The 20223-nt window shown below is 35.2% G+C and overlaps 1 protein-coding gene across 3 annotated transcripts in view; it reads left to right on the top strand.

The window, feature by feature from the left end:
- Positions 1–1523: 1523 nt before the first annotated feature.
- LOC129912168 (rho GTPase-activating protein Graf) overlaps positions 1524–20223 on the top strand; it is an 85333-nt gene continuing 66633 nt past the window's right edge. The window contains exons 1-2 of one of the 3 annotated variants that reach the window (XM_055990308.1): positions 1524–1677; positions 3132–3312. In XM_055990308.1, the coding sequence (XP_055846283.1) occupies positions 3141–3312 (172 nt within the window). In that variant the 5' untranslated portion in view covers positions 1524–1677; positions 3132–3140. Of the gene's footprint in view, positions 2062–2964; positions 3313–20223 lie in introns of all 3 variants that reach the window. The other 2 variants (XM_055990307.1, XM_055990306.1) reach the window with 2 other exon arrangements.

Raw genomic sequence — 20223 nt, 5'->3', positions numbered from 1 at the left:
AGAAAGTTCGAAAAAGAGGGATGGAAGATTTTTTACCCTGTGAGTCACCGGTCGAAAATTTTGAGACTCATTTTGACGTCTCTCTTTGATCTTGTTCTTTTTTTTGCTGTTTTGCTTTAATTGATTTCGTCAGTGGCAGAGTTCGCTTCGTCAGATGTATATTATTTGGGTGTATACTAACTTTTGTTAATTTATTTAAATGTTTTCGTTGCACATAGAGCCCCCTGATGTTGTTTTTTGTATATTTTGGTGCTTTTTTTTAAATAAAAATACATACGAAAACAAGAACAAGATAAAATAAAAAAAATAGCTGTCAAATTTGCGTCTTATAAAAATTACTACGTGTAGAAGCGCACGACGCACCGAAGGGAAAATCAAAAGGAAATTCGAAGATAATTTCTGCGCTTTGCGTCTTCATGTAAAAGCAGACTTAGTCTGCTTTTACATGAAGACGCAAGAGTCAAGATTCAATGAAGAGTAAGGGAGAAAGAAAGTTCGAAAAAGAGGGATGGAAGATTTTTTACCCTGTGAGTCCCCGGTCGAAAATTTTGAGACTCATTTTGACGTCTCTCTTTGATCTTGTTCTTTTTTTGGCTGTTTTGCTTTAATTGATTTCGTCAGTGGCAGAGTTCGCTTCGTCGGATGTATATTATTTGGGTGTATACTAACTTTTGTTAATTTATTTAAATGTTTTCGTTGCACATAGAGCCCCCTGATGTTGTTCTTTGTATATTTTGGTGCTTTTTTTTTAAATAAAAATAGATACGAAAACAAGAACAAGATAAAATAAAAAAATAGCTGTCAAATTTGCGTCTTATAAAAGTTACTACGTGTAGAAGCGCGCGACGCACCGAAGGGAAAATCAAAAGGAAATTCGAAGATAATTTCTGCGCCTTGCGTCTTCATGTAAAAGCAGACTTAGATAGGAATGTGTAGTTGTTGTACTAGATTTCTACTCACGAGTAAACTACCACCTCTAATGAAACAGGGCTCATAATTTCTTTACCACATTCCAACTCAAACGTTCAACCCTGCACTAAATTTGGTATTCACACAGCAACACTGATATTTTCCAGTATCAAAAGCAATAGTTCATTCATTTCCAGTCTAACGAAAAAACTGGAAAAAAAACAAGGGATTCTCCAGCGAAATCAACGAACGAAAAACAAAAGCAAAGCAAAATACGAAACGGCAAACTCAGAGATACCCAAAAGAGATGAGAAACTTCTGACGTCATACGCGGTTTGCCTACAAGCTGCTTTAGACATTTTTGGATAAGTATGCGTGAAAAAATATACATTTTTGGCGAAGTATGCGTGAAAAATTCACATTTTTGCTTAGGTGTGCGGAAAAACACCGTGGCTACACTATGTGTGTTTTTCACATTTATTCACGAATACAAAAGAGATTACAACAACACGAAATAAACAAATGGGTTTTGGGGGGTAAAACGTACGAAAGTTTCCCATCTCCTTTGGGTATCTCTGGGCAAACTAGTTTTTCTTTTCTCTGATGTTATTCATTTCAGTTCACTTTAAGCGGTCGGGGATTTAAGAAAACGAAAGACAAACCACAAAGCTAGCGGTTTTTTTCAAGTTTTCGTGTGATTTTTCTATCGAAAAATCCATTGTTTTTGTTTTTTTATATTACTTTCTAATTGGGAAAATATTAAACAATGTAAAAAACAAAACAATTTGAACTATTTTTTTTTGTCTACATCCGCGCAAAAAAAAACCTTAAAACACGGAGCAACGAATGATAACAAAAGTGCAACCTTCCTTTTCTTTGCTTCCATACACACAAAAGTAGAAAAGTAGTGCGAGACGACGACGGTCGACCAAGGCAATTTGTTAATAACTCGCTTACTCGCATAATAAATATTTTTTTTTAGTTATCCACTTGTTTTATTTTTTTGAACGAATTCGAAAAGTTTTTTCTCCTCGATTTGATTCACGAAATAAAGTGAATAAATAAATAATTAGAAGTTATTTGATAATTACAACAACTTCTACTGCTATCGTTTGTGCCCGTGTGATAAGATTAAAATCTGAAAATTCCTACGTAATGATTCCTTTTTAAATTTTATATTTTTTTTTAAGTTTTAAATTGGTTATTTCTTCTTCTTCTACTCTGTGGTGTTTTTGTTTTGATCATCTAAAAAATACATACATAAATAAAATTCTTTTATTCTTTATCTGTTTCTGTCGATACTCGATTGTTGAATACATTCCTGTGCGGAAGTGAAAATTTACACATTTATATTTGTGATGAATTGGAGTTTGACTTGCGTACTGGATTTCCAAGGAATTTGTCTTTCTATTTTGCAAAACCTGGATCTGGATTCTCTGGACATTCTAGAATTCCAAGATCTCTCAACACACACACATCCTTGTAGCTAAAGCTAAAATGAATTTCAAAATGCACTGAAGACACGACACTCAATACTATCATATTATTACAGTAAAGGCCTTGTGTTCATTTTCAGCCAACACAACAATAACAAATTATTCATCATCAACCACTACAAAAGCAAATCAAACGTCAGAAATATTGGAACAAATTGTGGTAACTGGAAACTCCAGTTAAATAAAAAAAAAAAAAAATAAATTTTCGCGATCAATCATAAAAAAAAAAAAAATTAGCAATTTGTTGTGAAAAAAGAGTGAAATATTTATTTATATCGATCATCGATCCTCTCACCTGTGGAGAATGGTTGTCGGATGTTTTCGTTTATACAGTACACCTATCATCGTCGACGTCATCGTTGCAAAAACAACAACAATATTGCTGCTGTTGATCATCATCATCATTTTCCAACAACAGCAGTAGTAGTAGTAGTGTTTTTATCTTTGTGTTTTTCTTGTTTTTTTTTTTTGTTATATCTTATGAAAGTTCAAAGTTAAAACAAAAAAAAAAAATATTTATTTTCTTTTCTTTTTCTTAACTTAACTTTTTTTCTTAAAGTTGTATTTTCTACCTTTTTGATAAATCATAAAAAAAAATAACAGTTATTTTAAAAGTTAAATAAATTATTTATTTATTTTATCTTTAACGACGTTTCTGTCCCATCTCCCGCTGATAAATTATACGTCGTTTTCGCGTTACATTACATTTATGCAAAAAAAATGAAGAACGGAAAAATGGGTGGTGGAACGCGTCGTGGTCTTGAACCGCTCGAATTCGAGGAATGCATTGTAGATAGTCCAGAGTTTCGAGATAACTTAACACGACACGAAAAGGAATTGGACCACACTAGTCATCAAATAAAGAGAATTATCAAGGAGGTCAAGGACCTTATGAATGCTGCTAAAGGTGAGATGAATGATTTTTAATTTTTTTTTTTTTGTTATTTTAACATTTGATGTTAATGGTCCTTATGATAGGTATATTTCTTTTATATCTATGTATTTACCTATGCATTTGCAATGTACACATATACATATTAATGTGGGTTAATTAATAAAAATTTAATTAATAGAACAGGTTGATTTTTAATAATAATCTAAGAGGTGACAATAGATTTCTTGCGCGAGAGGTAACCGATTCATAATAATAGCCGTGTTTCATTGGTACTCAGTATTTAACTGAGTAAATATTTTATGTTGTAAACAACAACAAACGATTACTTTAATTTATTATTAATAACATTGGCCAACAATTTTTAACTTTTTAAAATTTTCTAGAAAGGTTTAGGTATATACATATTTACATAATCGTATGGACCATTTTAGTACAACTCTATCAAAATTTTTTGGCAGTTAGGTACGTACTCTCCAGATCTCAGTTTCTCAACGTTCTAAATGGCAACTGATACTCAAACCTATACAATTTCTTAAAAGCTGCTATTAAATATCGCACTCTAATTTTAAATGAATACCTACCTCATGATAAATGTAATTAAAACTACTCACTTAGCTTAGTTCTCAAATTTACTTTTTTAACCTGACAGGCAACTTAAATTTATTGTCAAAATTAATTTTTATACCAGCATACACTATGTTTTTGTAATATCTTTTTGAAAATAAAATTATATATCTGTCTATCTATCTTTATCTATCTCTAATCGTATGGATTAGGTTTTTTTTTTAATTTTATTTATTAGTTTAAGAAACTCTTAACAATAACATGTTATAACTTAAATAATTATATGTATAAAACAGTAAGCAATATAAAGGGTGTCCCAAAAGTAATGGATCAAACGAAATATGCTGATAGGGGAACTTAAGGGCTCTCAGAATTTGGTAACTTGTTCATCCCAAATCCTTACGGTTTTTGATTTAATGCAATTCTTGTGAAATTTCGAAAAATCCCTACTTTGCAACAGTATTTTGCTTCCTGCGCCCATTATTGATTTTTGTTTTTTAAAATTCTATTACAAAAACATTGGCAAATAATTAGGAACAATTAATCAATCAAAATGTTTTTTATCCCATTTACGCCATTTCGCTGCAAATTAACACAGTTATAAGTTTTATAAAAAATCAATTTCTAACTTTTATTTGAGAGCAACACCGCAAAAAAAATTGGTACGGTGTGAGAATGGTTTATTATTTTAAAAAGTTGCCCTGTTATTCTAGTTTTCAAAAATGTATAAAAGTTCGCAAAGTTGCAGTTAGATCACATAATATTACAATTTGAATTCAACAAAACAGGGTTTTTCAGAAAGTTAAAAAACATTATAAGCGCATTAAATTTAAGTCTTTGTTTAATATTTAATCATCTGAGAGCCGTTAGCATGTCATATATTGTTGTTCTATATTCGCACATATAGAACAACCCCATTGCCCTATTTTGCAGTACCTACTTGAAATTTTCTTATACCTTCAGTAAGCTCAAAAATCCTATTGGTTTTATTCTAGCAGCTCTAGTTTTTGAAATATTTAATTTTTCATATTTGGGGACATGATCATACTAATTTTTAAGTTTTCCTTATTTTGAGCGTTTATTAAAATTTTCCGTAAAAATTTATATTAAACTGAACGCATTTGGGGTCAGTCAACCTGAAAATCACATTCATTTATTTCTAGGAGCTCTATTTTTTTTAATACCTACATATTTTAGTGTTTCACATTTTGGAGGAAATTTTGTATTAATTTAAAAGTAATGCTTATTTAAACTGTTTGTTAACATTTTCCAGAAAATTGTTTATCAAAACTAATGTATTTGGATCCACTATGCTTGGAAATCACACTGGTTTTTTCTAGAAGATCTAATTTTTTTTTAGATATTTTCATTTTTTCCTTATTTTTTGGGTAATTTCATACTATTTTTTTAGTCTTTCTTGCAAAATGCGTTTTTATAGTTTCGCTGAAAAAATGTATTTCGAATGTAATGTAATCTTTTGACCGGAAATGGCGACTGTAAAACACTGCGTGACCAAAGCGGGTTCGAAATAAACTTTTTTAAAAGGGTTATTACGCTATACAATGCTTTGATGTATTTGTTGTTGAATTTCTAACTTCTGGTGAAAGGTGTTAAACCGATTAGTACCTACTTTATTAATTTCTTTTTCATCCGTTCCAAATTGTATGGTGCTGAGACAATATTTTGCGTGATTTTCTAACTGTGTGGGAGACTATGAAGAAGAACGCTTTACTTTTATTTTGTCCTGAGAAGTCAGAAAGTCATGCAATCTTTAAATTCTACATGAAAAAAAAAATTTTTCGAATTTGCTTTGGGTACGCAGTGTTTGGTCAAAAGACCAAAAGGATAGGTTTTTCTACTATTTCTACTAAAAATACTAAAAGTTAAAATTGAAGTTTATTTTTACTCTCATGTAAAATTTGGTAAAATGGAGTTACACACTTTGTGCGTGTCTACGACGATATGTCACCGAAATCGAAGGTATTATGTGTTTGTTTTTGTTTTTTTTGAGTTGATACTGGAATACTTGCTTAATTTGCTCCCTTTGTTTTCAAGTGTATTTTGTTTTTGTATTATTGCTTAGCCATTTAGCAGTAAATTAAATTCCATTCATACAAAAAATTGAATTGCAATAAAACTTAAGAAGTTTTACTTACAATCCCATTTCAAACATCAAGACTCTTTTTATGTTTAAATTGTTTTATTTCAAATATTTTTCGATGCACTTTTTTTTGTTTGTTTTAGACTCAATGTGAAATCGTGAATAAAAGAGTAAATTACCTATCCTTAACTTAAAAAGATTGAAATTTTTTGTTTAATAAATTTACACAGCAAATAAATAATAAGCCATGCTAAATAAAGTACGATTGGGAAGCAATCATGAACAGTTATTGTTCATTTATATTAACAAAAGTGTTATAATTTTTGTCAAAATTCGAGATAGTGGAGACAACAAAAATTCGATTTCACATATTTACTTTACATACAAAAGAAAAAGTTTCCTTGATGGAATTAATGTTTTCATGTGCTTCTGATGTTCTTCCCTAACATTTATCATCCGTTTTATTTGTGACTTTGAACACGTACACATATTTTGTTAACCCTGCAATTTATTCGAAATGGTACCTCCGCTTCTCGAGTCGTGATAAACGTGTCAAATGACTACTTAGAATCATTTTAATAATATTATCATTACTAGCTACATTTAGAGGTACAGAGGAGGTCAAGTCTATATAAGACACATTTGACCAAATGCTTTAACAATCAAAACATTTCTTATCCCTTTGTTTTCCAGTGGTTACAATAAGAAACCACCTTTTAAACTTTATTTTTTTACTTTCCATCCCAATTAAATATATCAGCAATTACCTAGCTCAGAAGTTAACTGATATAATGGTATTTACTAGTGCAATGGATATATTTTTTTCTGGCGCGACATTCAAGAAGTATTTAAAGTTTTTTCATCGTTTTTTTTATTTTTTTGAGAAAAAAATTACTCCGGGCAACAAAGGGTTATTAGAACTCCGAAACCCAGAATTCTGAAATTATGAGAGATGTTAAATATCATTCAATATTTAATCAAATCCTTGAAAATATTCATAGAATAATATTGGTTTAATATTTGACGATAGATGTAACATCACTTGTTTAGGCAATTAAAAATGTTTTCTATTGCTTAACTGATGTGTATAACTGTCAGTTTCTGATGCTCTAACGTGGCGTATAACACAAAACTACAAGTACCCACTTGTATTACAAGTAAACTTTTTCCATATAAATAGTATATATTTACTTGTAATACAAGTAGGTACTTCTAGTTTTCTTTTCACAGTAAATACTTTCCTTTTTGAGATGATTTAAAATTTCTCGTTTTGAATGTGAAATTCTGCAAAAGCTAATATCTTTTAAAACGTAATTTATAGCCTGTTTTCACTAGATTAATATTTTGATTATAAATAATTTCCTGGACCTGGGCATTGCATAGCGCAAACTTGAGACATCAATCTTGAAGAGAGCAGAACCGCCATTTTATTATTTTTTACATTTTTTTAAATTTATAATGTCATAAAGTCAATAATATCATGTACTTTTCCGAATTTCAATAAATGCTTTCAGTTTTCTATAAAAAAATTATTATAAAAACTGTCATTCAGTTCAGTTAAATCTAGTTCGGTTGCTCAAACTGAAGATTTCAGCAGAGGAAAAGTTGAAAATAATAGCCTGTTTTTACTACAGTTAAAATAAGCTAATTGAGCAAATTCTCATTTCGAATGTAAAATGAAACAATTTCTTATACGATTTGACATTCGAAATATGATAAAATTATCTAATAAGGTCTGTTTAATGAAAAAGAACAGAACAGAAAAGATCCGAAAAGTACAGGTTTCATGAAGGAAAACCTTGCTTTAAACTGTTCTACAAACTTTCGTTTTGTGTTCCATGAAGTTGTCCTGCACAGTTAGTCAAAGTTATTCTGCTCCTACTTTATTATATTAAACAGACCTATTAAGGCTATGCTATAAGAGTTTATGATTCAATTAAAAAGTTAATAACTTTTTATTATTAAAAAGTTAAAGTGACCTCAACTCCATATGCGTTTCGCCCAGGTATGACAGTGGGCTCATCAGTTAGATGCTGTCATACCCTTACTAAGACGCAAAATTTTGGTCCATGAATACAGACACTTATAAAAATCACAACCTGAATAGACTGTGAATTTTAATATTTTAGGGGAACATGGTTACATTCTTGCACCTAAAAACAATTGCCCGTGGTCAGGCTAATAAGTAAACAAAGTGAAAAAAATAATGAAAATTATTTTTTTTTAAGCGGAGTGATTGAATATAATTCAATTAAAAAGTTAATAACTTTTTATTATTAAAAAGTTAGTGACCTCAACTCCATATGCGTTTCGCCCAGGTATGACAGTGGGCTCATCAGTTAGATGCTGTCATACCCTTACTAAGACGCAAAATTTTGGTCCATGAATACAGACACTTATAAAAATCACAACCTGAATAGACTGTGAATTTTAATATTTTAGGGGAACATGGTTACATTCTTGCACCTAAAAACAATTGCCCGTGGTCGGGCTAATAAGTAAACAAAGTGAAAAAAATAATGAAAATTATTTTTATTTTTAAGCGAAACGCATATGGAGTTGAGGTCACTTTAACTTTTTAATAATAAAAAGTTATTAACTTTTTAATTGAATTATAATTAATCACTCCGCTTAAAAATAAAAATAATTTTCATTATTTTTTTCACTTTGTTTACTTATTAGCCTGACCACGGGCAATTGTTTTTAGGTGCAAGAATGTAACCATGTTCCCCTAAAATATTAAAATTCACAGTCTATTCAGGTTGTGATTTTTATAAGTGTCTGTATTCAATTTTTTTTTTTTTCAATTTAGTTTATTGAACTTGTTATTTACAATTGACTTAAAATTAACTTATTTCTAAGATACATTGGTTGATATAAAATTTTGTTGGCACAGAAGGGGCCTAACCTTATACAATGACTAAGTTATAAAATATAAATAAATATTATACATGGATAAACTTAATTTAAAAAGTCTGCTGACTAGGTTGTCCTCGGGGTGTTCAGACCCGGATGTCCAGTTGTGGGGTTGGTTGAGTTGGGTTGGTTTGATTGGCGTTTAGCCACGATAGTATGCCGACTGGGTGTCGGCGTAAAAGTTAACTGCTTCTTCGTTGTCTATTGAAATTATGTGCTCATCCAGTATATCCAAAGCGCAAAGGTACCTAGGTTCCGGATGTCGTTGTTGGGCTATCATTCTTCTCATCAGCTGATTGGGGTGGTTGGCGATATTTCCTACAAGTATCTTCGCCGATCGCAGTAGATACTTGTCCAGTGGTATGATTTTTGCTTCCTCGTAGAGTCGCTTGTTGCTGTAGTATTTTTGTCGCTGTCGATCGAAGTAAAGTCCGGTGCACATCCTCAGTATTTTTCTCTCGAACATTTGTAGTTCCTTCATGGCTGTCTTGGAGATGGTATACCATACCGGAAAGCTGTAGGCAATGACAGGTCGCAGAAGCTGCTTGTAGATCAAGAGTTTCGTTGGTTGACTTAATCCTGTTCTTTTTTTTATCAGAGGGTGAAGGCGATGGAAGGCAAAGTTGGCTTTTTTGAGGACCAAACGGGAGTGATTGTTGAATCTGAGGAGCTCGTTAAAGTTGATTCCTAAGTACTTGGCGCTGCGTTTGGCTGGCAATCTAGTTCCATCTGGAAGTGTCAATGTGATGCTTCTGCAGCTTCCAGCCGATCGACTGCCTCTTCCTCCTGATCGTCTAAGGCACAATAGTTCCGACTTGGATGAGTTGATCCGGATACCCCATTTACTGTAGAACTCATACAGTTTCCGAATGTGAGCTTCGACTTTCCTGGCAGCTATGTTTGGCGAGATGGACTTGCAGTATGTGAGTGAATCGTCCGCGTAAAGCAGGTTCTCGCACTCACTTGCAGGCGGTTGGTCTGATGTCAGGATGCTGTATAGAAAGGGGCCAAGTTTGGATCCTTGAGCAACTCCAGCTCGAATGACTTTCATTGGTGATTTCCGATCCTCCACTTGCACAAAAAAGTTTCTGGAAGAGAGAAAAGAAAAAATAATTTTAATAAGTGCCAAAGGAAAGCTTAGTAAATGAAGTTTATGGATAAGGGCATCGATCCATACGCTGTCAAATGCTTTCTCGACATCCAGAAAGCATGCGACGGTAACTTGATTGTTGTTTAAAGCTGAGGTGATGTCTTGGTGGAACTTCATGAGCGGATGCAGTGTGGAGTGCTTCTCCCGAAAACCGAACTGCATGTCTGGGATGATGTTGTTATCGCTGCAAAACTTCTTCAGCTTCCTGAGTGTCAGCTCTTCCAAGAGCTTACTAAGATTGTTGAGAAGAGAGATTGGTCTGTAATTGGAGATGATGTTCCTAGCACCTTTCTTAGGAATCGCCACAATTCTTGCAGTTTTCCATTTCTGTGGGAAGTAGCAGTTGTTTATGCAGTTGTTGAGGATGATAGCCAAGAAGATTATCACTGTTTGCGGGAGCCTCTTTATGATGAAGTTGGAGATGCCATCCGGTCCAGCAGATTTTTTCGGTTTGGATAGGTTAATTATTTCGGCAATCTCTTCTGGGGTAGTCAGGTTTGGGCTGTCAGTAGGATCACTTGCAGGATTTGTGTCGCTGAATATCACTTTATCCGGGTTAGGTAGCAGAGTCCTTTGGATGGATGCCTCGACTTCCTCTATAAAGTCTGTGTCTGCGGAAGGGTTCGGTGAGAAGTTACCTTCAAAGTGGGCTGCAAATGCTTCTGCTTTTTCCAGAGATGTTGTTGCTTCTCCATTGTTGGTGTTAACGACTTCCGGCATTGGTGACTTCTGTCCAACAATTCGGTTGATGTTCTTGAAGGCATCAGGCCCTGGCTTTATTGACTGCAGTCTCTTCTGGAACTGTGTGTTGTTATAGTGCTGAATGGAGTTACGGAGCATGATGTTAGTGCACTGTAGCTCACTCCACACTGTCCGGTAGTTGGGGTTTGATGTATTCAGGTCCCGTTGGTGAATCCTTTGGAGGCGTTTCCTTAACCGTTGTCTGTGGGCGTATAGGTTTTGCACCTGTTCTGGGAGATGTTGGTAGCGGTCCTTTGATGTCTTCGGCTGTTTTTGGTTGTCCACTGCGCTTGTAATTGCCATTTCTAGAGAGTCAATAGCAGCATCAATTTCAGTATTCTCAAGGTTCTTATTGTGTGGAGGGAGCGTGACGGTTTGTTCGACGTCTCTCTGCAGCCGGTCTACGTCAAAACTTCTGTAGTTGATGAAGCACGCCGATGGTTGTGCTGCTAGGGAGATGGGTTGGTGAAGCTGGATAATAAGCTGAACAGCTTCATGGTCCGAGTCGCTGGGTACTGTTGAACAGTTGAAGTTGCTGTAGGCTGGTTCGATGTGGATGAGGTTTGATGTTGCGAGAAAGAAGTCCAGCGTTGATGGCGTTCTCGGGTAGGTTGGTTTTGGTTGGGAGACTGTTACTAGCGAGTGTAGAGAACTGTTGACATCCAGCCAGTCAGCTATCGCCTTGCCTCCGATGCTAATAGTTGTATCCATCCAAAGGTGATGTCTCGCATTAAAATCACCGCCGATGAGTCCATAAGTGCTTCTTGACAGGATGCCGTTGAGGGTTTGCAGATCTTTTTGGATGTTTCTGACGGTGGAGCTGCACTTGAAGTATACGCTGATAATCGTCAAAGTTTCATCTCTCCCTACGTTTAAGATGATGGCAGTGGCTTCACTGGTGAGGAGTCCGGTGATGATGGTTTCGCTGGTGCTCAGTTTCTTCTTGACAAATATTGCGGTTCCTCTGCGGTTCTCCGTTTTATCCTGACGATAGGTGTTAAATCCACGGATATCGATATTGTTCTTCCTTGTTACGTTGGTTTCGCTAATTAGGGCAATGTCTGGATTGTGGTTCTTCATGAACAAGTGAAATGATGTCCTCTTTTCCAGGCTGTACAATGAATTGACATTGTACGTCAGTATGCGGAGCTTCTTTAATGGCATAAGGTAAATATGAAGGTGGCTAAGGCCGCGGACTTATCTCCCTCACTCAGTTGCCGATAATTTGTGGGAACGGCACTTCGGGCTTTCTGCATCACTGTGATAAGATTATCCCCAAAGAGGCGCTCAACCTCGTTGTTGAGGTTCATCGATGGTGGTGTTGATGTTGGGCCTGGTCTTGATGGCTTCGTTGGTCCTGTCTTGACAGGGAAGGTTTTAGCTGGGGTCCTTGTTTGCTGTTGTTGTGGCTGCTGCTGCGTCTGGCTTTTGGTGCTTGTTGGTTTAGCTGTTGTTGTTGCTGTCGTAGGTTTAACTCCTCGTGCTTTTTGGGCCATTGCTGCATAACTGATTGCTGGGTGGGTCAGCGCACAGGCTGATTTTGCAGTAAACTCTTGCTGAGCCTTTTTCTCCGCCTTCATGGTGTTTCTCTCTGTGAGCTTAGCCTTTAGTGTTGGGCATCCCTTAAAGCTCGCTGGATGTCCTTCCTTTTGGCAATTGGCGCACCAAACGTCCAATCCGGTGTTCTCTTTCCTTTTGCACTGGCCTGGTTCGTGTTCCTCCTTGCATTTGACGCACACGTACTGGCGCCCGCAGTTGGTGGCAGTGTGACCAAAGCGTTGGCAGTTGCGGCACTGCACGATGTCGTTCGACCTTAACCGCTCCCAATAAACCTTGTGGTTCATTATCAGGGTCTTGGAGAAAACTTCAGCGATGTCACAGTTTTTGTTGAGTTCGACAACAAAGTTATTGCACGGCTTTGCTTGCGCCTTCTTCGATTTAAACTCCGTGACTTTTATTACTGGAAGACCCTCAATCCTCAGTTCATCCTCCACTTCTATGGCTGCCAGTGTGAAATGAAGTCCCTTCAAAGTGTCTGTATTCATGGACCAAAATTTTGCGTCTTAGTAAGGGTATGACAGCATCTAACTGATGAGCCCACTGTCATACCTGGGCGAAACGCATATGGAGTTGAGGTCACTTTAACTTTTTAATAATAAAAAGTTATTAACTTTTTAATTGAATTATATTCAATCACTCCGCTTAAAAATAAAAATAATTTTCATTATTTTTTTCACTTTGTTTACATAAGAGTTTATGTTTAATTTAAGTTTCATTTCAGCAAATGACTCTTTTTGAATAGAAAAATTAAATTCTATTTGTATATTAGCTTTGTAAAGCCTAGACCGCAGCTGAAGCGAAACGAATTTTTAAGTCTCCAAAGTCAACAGCAAATATATTACTGAAAAAAAAACCATTGAGTATTACGGCAAAGTCAAAATAATAAAAACACAAATAAAAAAATTGAATAAAAACCAACAGAAACTCAATTTTAAAACAATAAAAAAAAAATAAAATTTCGTTTTGCTATTTTTATATGGAAATTTTCGTTTCGCTTCAGCTTCGTACTAGGCTGTATAATAAAAAAAATTGACAAATGAAATTGATTGATAGGAGAAGTCTTCACACATTTTTTAAAAGGATTTGTCTGTACGTGACGGCCGGTTTGTCTTTGCATTCCTGTGAAATGCATCAATGGATTATATATTGTGAATTAGGTATTTTTATAAAAATTACATTAATTCAAATAAAATATATACAGACTCTTCTTAAATAAAACGAAAATAAGTAAGGGAAAAGCATAAACTACTCCTCAGAGAAATATGAAATGTAATATTTTCGCGAAATCAAAAAAAAAGTTTAAATGAATTGCTAGCGCAGAATTCAATTGTACAAACATAATTTTTATCACGACCAAATAAATTGAATTATTCTAAGTATACGAGTAGAAATGTTTATACGCATTAAAAAAACAAAAACTAAATCATAAACCTTCAGTTTTAAATTGTCAACATTTAATTTTCAATCTTGAAATAAAATACAAACAGCTCAATTGATATTATAAAAAGTCATCGATTAACGAAAATAATCATTTTCTCTAACAATAAACAATGTTTGCTTTTTCGGTGGTATCGTTATCAGCGTGAATAACCTATCTTATCTAATCTTATGAAAATATTTATCAGCTTTAGTACCTACTCAATGCAGAGATATCATCCATGAAATTTAAACAAAAACTCTTCAATGAACAGCTCTAGCTATAGCTTGCTAGGTGCGGTTCGGTGAGTGATTCAGACTATTGGCATAGCTTGTGCTTGTGAGGGGTAAGGGTATTAATACAGTTCACAATACTAGGTATATAAACATAATGAACGTTTTTATTTTCACCTTAAGCATCAACAACAACTTTGGTGAACACGTTTGCTACCGTTTTTGGGTGACACATTGGATAAAAAAACCTACATAATGTATGTCATGTTCAATTTCTATCCAAGTCTGAGCCCGAGCAGCTACGTGTCGATGTACAATGATGATATCATACGGAACGCAACACGCTCACTTGTTGTTTCCAGTATCCGTCAGCCGTCACTTTCACAGACCGGCAATATAGTAGAAGCGTTCGAATATGAAAAGGTTTCCCCGATTTTGGATGTCTATGTCTGTTTTATTATTATTATTATTTTTTTTTTCTTTTTTCTTCTTTTTTATAACTAACCTAACTTGAATGGATGATATCAACAAGTTGATTTAACTTAAAATGATCTTTGCATTAAAAATTAAATAACGTACACTTCGCTTCGAACAAATAGGTCAAATTTTCAGTTTCGCATTTATTTCAACAATTTGTAACACATTAGAGTTGTGAAAATTCACAACTTCAGTCAACAAAGGAAAACAAATTGCCTACACCATAAAAAATATTCAACAATTTTGAAACTTGGCAGTTTAAGTGATGTCCTAAGAGATGTTTCCCAGATTTCGACGTGAGCTCAAGCGGCAGCTGGACAAACGATTGCAATTTAGAATTTTGAAAAAAAAATATTTTTTGGGGATTTTAGTGGACTCTGAAATTATTATTTCAAAATTTCTTTTTTGATTATCTCCTAAATGAACAAACCATAGTTTTTGGTTTGTATAAAGAATTCGAGGTGAAAAAAACGATTTCAATTGGTTTTATGCTTCTATCTCAAAATTTGAGCGTTTTAGGTGATTTTTCATTTTTTAGACTTCCTACAAAAAAAAAATTGAATCTGCTCTAAAACTTGTTTGAAGAGTGGACAAACGGAAATTTTAGTTAGACAGCCATTGACAAAAGGTCACAAACTAATAATTATACTATGTAGTTTGATTCAAAAAATTTGAGGTCGCAGTTCTGGCTTCACGGAGCTAGGAATGGAAATGCCGATATTTTTGCTTTTGGTGTTTTTAAAATCCTTGGCAATTTCTTGAGTATTATAAAAGACACGACTTAGAGCATTTTACCTTTAAAAAGTATAAATTGATCAAATCACAAATTATAATTAAACATTTTTTTGTTTTGATATAAAATTTCACCATATCTAAAAGCTTCAATACCTGTTTGTTTATAGCGTTTTCGCTTGTCTTCCGTAACAGCCCAGGGTATTTTCGAGTAATTCTGAAATCGTTCGTTTGGTATTAAATGACAGTTCTAATTCTAAAAACATTCATTCAGTAAAATAGAGACAAAAATATCAAACAAATAGAGCGGGCGGCCACTGCAGAAACTCTCAACTCATCGAGCTAAAGAAAATTTCAAATGGGAAGTGAAAGAGGGCTATTAGTAGTTACGAAAACCACAGGTCTTCCCGTTCGCATCCTGGCACGATTGGCGTGGTAAAGTGCATTGTGCATCTCATAGAGTTAAAAGACAATATTGGTGTCAAATTAAAGGTGATATTGTCAGCTATCAAAATTCAGAGGTCTTCCGGACGAAAGTCTGGCAGTTTTGTCATGCAGCCCGTTTTAAGGTTAGAAGCGATGAAAGTGAGTTTTTTCATAAAGTCTTGTTTTTTGGTATTTTGGTGGATGAGTTAAGGAGTTTTTTCACTATAAAATAAAAATATGAGTTATTAGCATTTAAATATAAAACGATGTATTGGAAATTGCTTGATAGTTTATTAACAATGACCCAAAGTATATGCAAAACTACGAATAATTCACGAAAAAGTCTCAAATAATACGCTGCGCCCCTTACAACTTACCGAATTAAAAGTCGAATTCAATTTCAAATTAAAGCTAATAATGTCTTTTTTGAAAACCAGAGGTCTTGCCATTGTCTATTTATTCATTTAAAGAATTGTAACAATGAATGTAAATTAATATAAGAAACAAAAAGCTTTCAATAAATAATCTTAATCTAATCTAGAACTAATTTTTATTTCTGATGCAAAGGTAGATATTTTGAAGTTGAATTTTGAGAATCTAAAAGATGCAGAGCAGCTACTAGTGCACAGCAACTAGTAGTTAACTTTGAGTAAATTCTCAAACACAATATTTTAATCGATGTCAAAAAAAAAACTTCGCTTCCATCAATATAGTTGAAACGCAGTGTACGTAATTATTATGATAACAAGTATTTTTTCCGCGATTTTTGTTTCCAGTTTTCATTCTTTCTTTATCTTTTTTAGTTTATCTTTTTCCATATCCGCTTTTTTTTTGTTTTTGCTTCACTTTAAAAAAAAAAATTAAAAAAAAAAAAAACCTTGGTCTTCGTTATGGATTAAAACTCCATCCCATACAACTGATGCAACACCCACCCGCGGATGACTTAAATGGTATCAACCGCTACGAAGCTTGATATGGTACAAAACGTCGGTCGCGTTGTCGTTAATAAACATTTTCATCCGATGATGATGACGGCAATATTCTGGTTTAGCTAGTCAAACAAGATTTATACAAAAATATTAAGGCTTGATTTCGTCCGAGTTTTTCTGTCGAAAGCATAGCATATAGGTGTATACTGTATGACTAATTTTATGCTATGTGATTAAAATAAGAAAATTAAATATAAAGATAGATAGCAAAAAATAGTAATAAAATTAGAAAAATGAAGCCGGTGTAGTGTAATACATAAATAATACCGACATAAAATAAATGAAAAAAGTAAACAAATTAACAATGATAAAGTTCATAGTTTTCTTAAACTGTAGAAAATTTAGGAGCTCTTCTGTCGAAGTGTGAAGAATATAGACTAAAGCATAAACATTAGACTGGGCCAAAAAAATAAAATATTTTTTTTTTTGAAAGTTACTTTGAAAATCTTGTTCAGGATGATGAAAAAAAAAAAATTGGTGAAAATTTGAGCCGTTAAAAATAATTTTTAGAGGTCTATCATCGGTGTTTTTTATTTTTATACATGATATGATGTGTTACAACAGAACTGCTGGACGATCAAAGTAAAAAAAATTTCTGTTCATTTTTTCTTATATAAAATTAAATTTCCTACAAAAAAGATCTGAATGAAAATTTTCGTCAGACGAGCCGTATTCGAGTAATTAAGCTTTTTAAATCGAAGTGTTTTTTCAATTTGACTGTTTCACTTTGGAATTTTGTGATGAGCAAATAAGTGAATAGAAAAATAAAACCACGACAGATTCTTAATTCTCTACAAAAAAGGTCTCTTAGTAATTTTCCCTAAATTGAGTTCTGAAGAAGTTATTCACGATTTAAATCGAGAAAAAAATTAAAAAATCAGTTTTTAAATCGTGAATAACTTCTTCAGAACTCAATTTAGGGAAAATTACTAAGATACCTTTTTTGTAGAGAATTAAATTTCCTATAAGAAATTTCCTATAAGTCCACAGCAAACTTTGGGAGTGGATGCTCTATCATTTCCCCTAAGCCTGAAGACATCAGTCTTGACGATGCTACAAATAGAACTCACAAAATTTCAAAATAGCCTTACTCCTTAGTTTGAATCAATCTCAATCCAAAATGGAATTTAAAAAAAAATAAAAATTTCACAAATTTTTCATAATAAAGTTAATATGGTTGAAAACTAATAACTTTTGCCTGTTTATACTGAACAATAAAACTTTGTTTCATATCATAAAAGAGTATAATTTGTTAACTTCGTTTTATTAATTATTAATAATATTTTTTGTTGATTATTTAAAAAATCTTTTGTTACTTTCCACAATTTAGTCGAACTAATTCAAAGATTCAAACCTATCTTCTTCTATTAGGTACTTTTGTTTGTAAATCTTTTACTTAAAAAATTGATTTTTGCTTCAATTTAAAATTGACCAACACCATTTTCAAACTTATTTAAACATTTATACATATGACATTGAGCACATCCGTCCTGATGATCGTATTAAAATTCCAATTAATACATACTACCGAAATCAAAGTTCTCGTATTCATTAATTTAATTGACACAATTTAATTCAACCTGCATACATACAAATATGTATACAATGAACTTGATGTTTTGTACTCAAAGTTAAATATCTGTGTATGTATGTTTGTTTGTTTTGGTATGCTGAAAAAAAAACGTTATCATTATCAACAGAATAAACATACCCACGATATAGTCAGGGATACAGAGTCGGACTGTGGCAAAGGGGCCCGGGTGGCAAAATGATAAAAGGGACCCGCCACCGCTGAACTAAAAAACTAAAAAAAAAGTAACAAAAAAAAAAAATAAATTTTTGTTTTGGCTCGGAAAAGGAAAGTATGCTTTTATCAAGATTTTTGGTGCTTCTAATACTTTAAAGTCTATAGATTAAAAATTGATGATGTTGCCGTATTGCTTTTTAAAATTAAAATTAAATTTTTTTTGAACAAACCACTTTTTTGTTGCTTAAATTTCATAAAACAAATGATAGCAAAAGATTCTCTAGCATGTCGCCATGTCGCCATGTCGCCTTGTCGCCATGTCGCCTTGTCACCATGTCACCTTATCGCCATGTTGCCGTTGCCTTGTCGCTATGTCGCCATGTCGCCATGTCACCTTGTCGCCATGTCGCCTTGTCGTCATGTCGCCATGTCGCCTTGTCGCAATGTCGCCTTGTCGCCATGTCGCCATGTCGCCTTGTCGCCATGTCGCTTTGTCGCCATGTCGCTTTGTCGCCATGTCGCTTTGTCGCCATGTCGCTTTGTCGCCATGTCGCCTTGTCGCCATGTCGCCTTATCGCCATGTCGCCTTGTCGCCATGTCGCTATGTCGCCATGTCGCCTTGTCGCCATGTCGCCTTGTCGCCATGTCGCTTTGTCGCCATGTCGCCTTGTCGCCATGTCGCCTTGTCGCCTTATCGCCTTGTCGCCATTCGCCATGTCGCCTTGTCGTCTTGTTGCCATGTCGCCTTGTCGCCTTGTCGCCATTCGCCATGTCGCCTTATCGCCTTGTCGCCATGTCGCCTTGTCGCCATGTCGCCATGTCGCCATGTCGCCTTGTCGTCTTGTTGCCATGTCGCCTTGTCGCCATGTCGCCTTGTCGCCATGTCGCTTTGTCGCCTTGTTGCCATGTCGCCATGTCGCCTTGTCGCCTTGTCGCCTTGTCGCCTTATCGCCTTGTCGCCATTCGCCATGTCGCTTTGTCGTCTTGTTGCCATGTCGCCTTGTCGCCATGTCGCCTTATCGCCTTGTCGCCATTCGCCATGTCGCCATGTCGCCTTGTCGTCTTGTTGCCATGTCGCCTTATCGCCTTGTCGCCATTCGCCATGTCGCAATGTCGCCATGTCGCCTTGTCGCCATGTCGCCTTGTCGCCATGTCGCTTTGTCGCCATGTCGCCTTGTCGCCATGTCGCTATGTCGCCATGTCGCCATTCGCCATGTCGCCATATCGCCATGTCGCCTTGTAGCCATGTCGCTTTGTCGTCATGTCGCTTTGTCGCCATGTCGCCTTGTCGCCATGTCGCCTTGTCGCCTTGTCGCCTTATCGCCTTGTCGCCATTCGCCATGTCGCTTTGTCGCCTTGTCGCCATGTCGCCTTGTCGCCATGTCGCTATGTCGCCATGTCGCCATGTCGCTTTGTCGCCATGTCGCCTTGTCGCCATGTCGCCTTGTCGCCATGTCGCCTTATCGCCTTGTCGCCATGTCGCCTTGTCGTCTTGTTGCCATGTCGCTCTGTCGCCTTATCGCCTTGTCGCCATTCGCCATGTCGCCTTTTCGCTATGTCGCCTTGTCGCCTTTTCGCTATGTCGCCTTATCGCCCTGTCGTCATGTCGCTATGTCGCCTCGTCGCCGTGTCGCTTTGTCGTCTTTTCGCTATGTCGCCATGTCGCTTTGTCGCCATGTCGCTATGTCGCCATGCCGTCATGTCGCCTTGTCGCCATGTCGCCTTATCGCCTTGTCGCCATTCGCCATGTCGCCTTGTCGTCTTGTTGCCATGTCGCTCTGTCGCCTTATCGAATTGTCGCCATTCGCCATGTCGAATTATTGCCTTGTCGCCATGTCGCCTTGTCGCCTTTTCGCTATGTCGCCATGTC

The sequence above is a fragment of the Episyrphus balteatus genome, chromosome 2 (assembly GCF_945859705.1).
Source record: "Episyrphus balteatus chromosome 2, idEpiBalt1.1, whole genome shotgun sequence".
In the NCBI taxonomy this organism is placed as follows: Eukaryota; Metazoa; Arthropoda; class Insecta; order Diptera; family Syrphidae; genus Episyrphus; species Episyrphus balteatus.
Note: the sequence above shows the minus strand (reverse complement) of the source record. Positions and strands in the feature narration are given on the sequence as shown.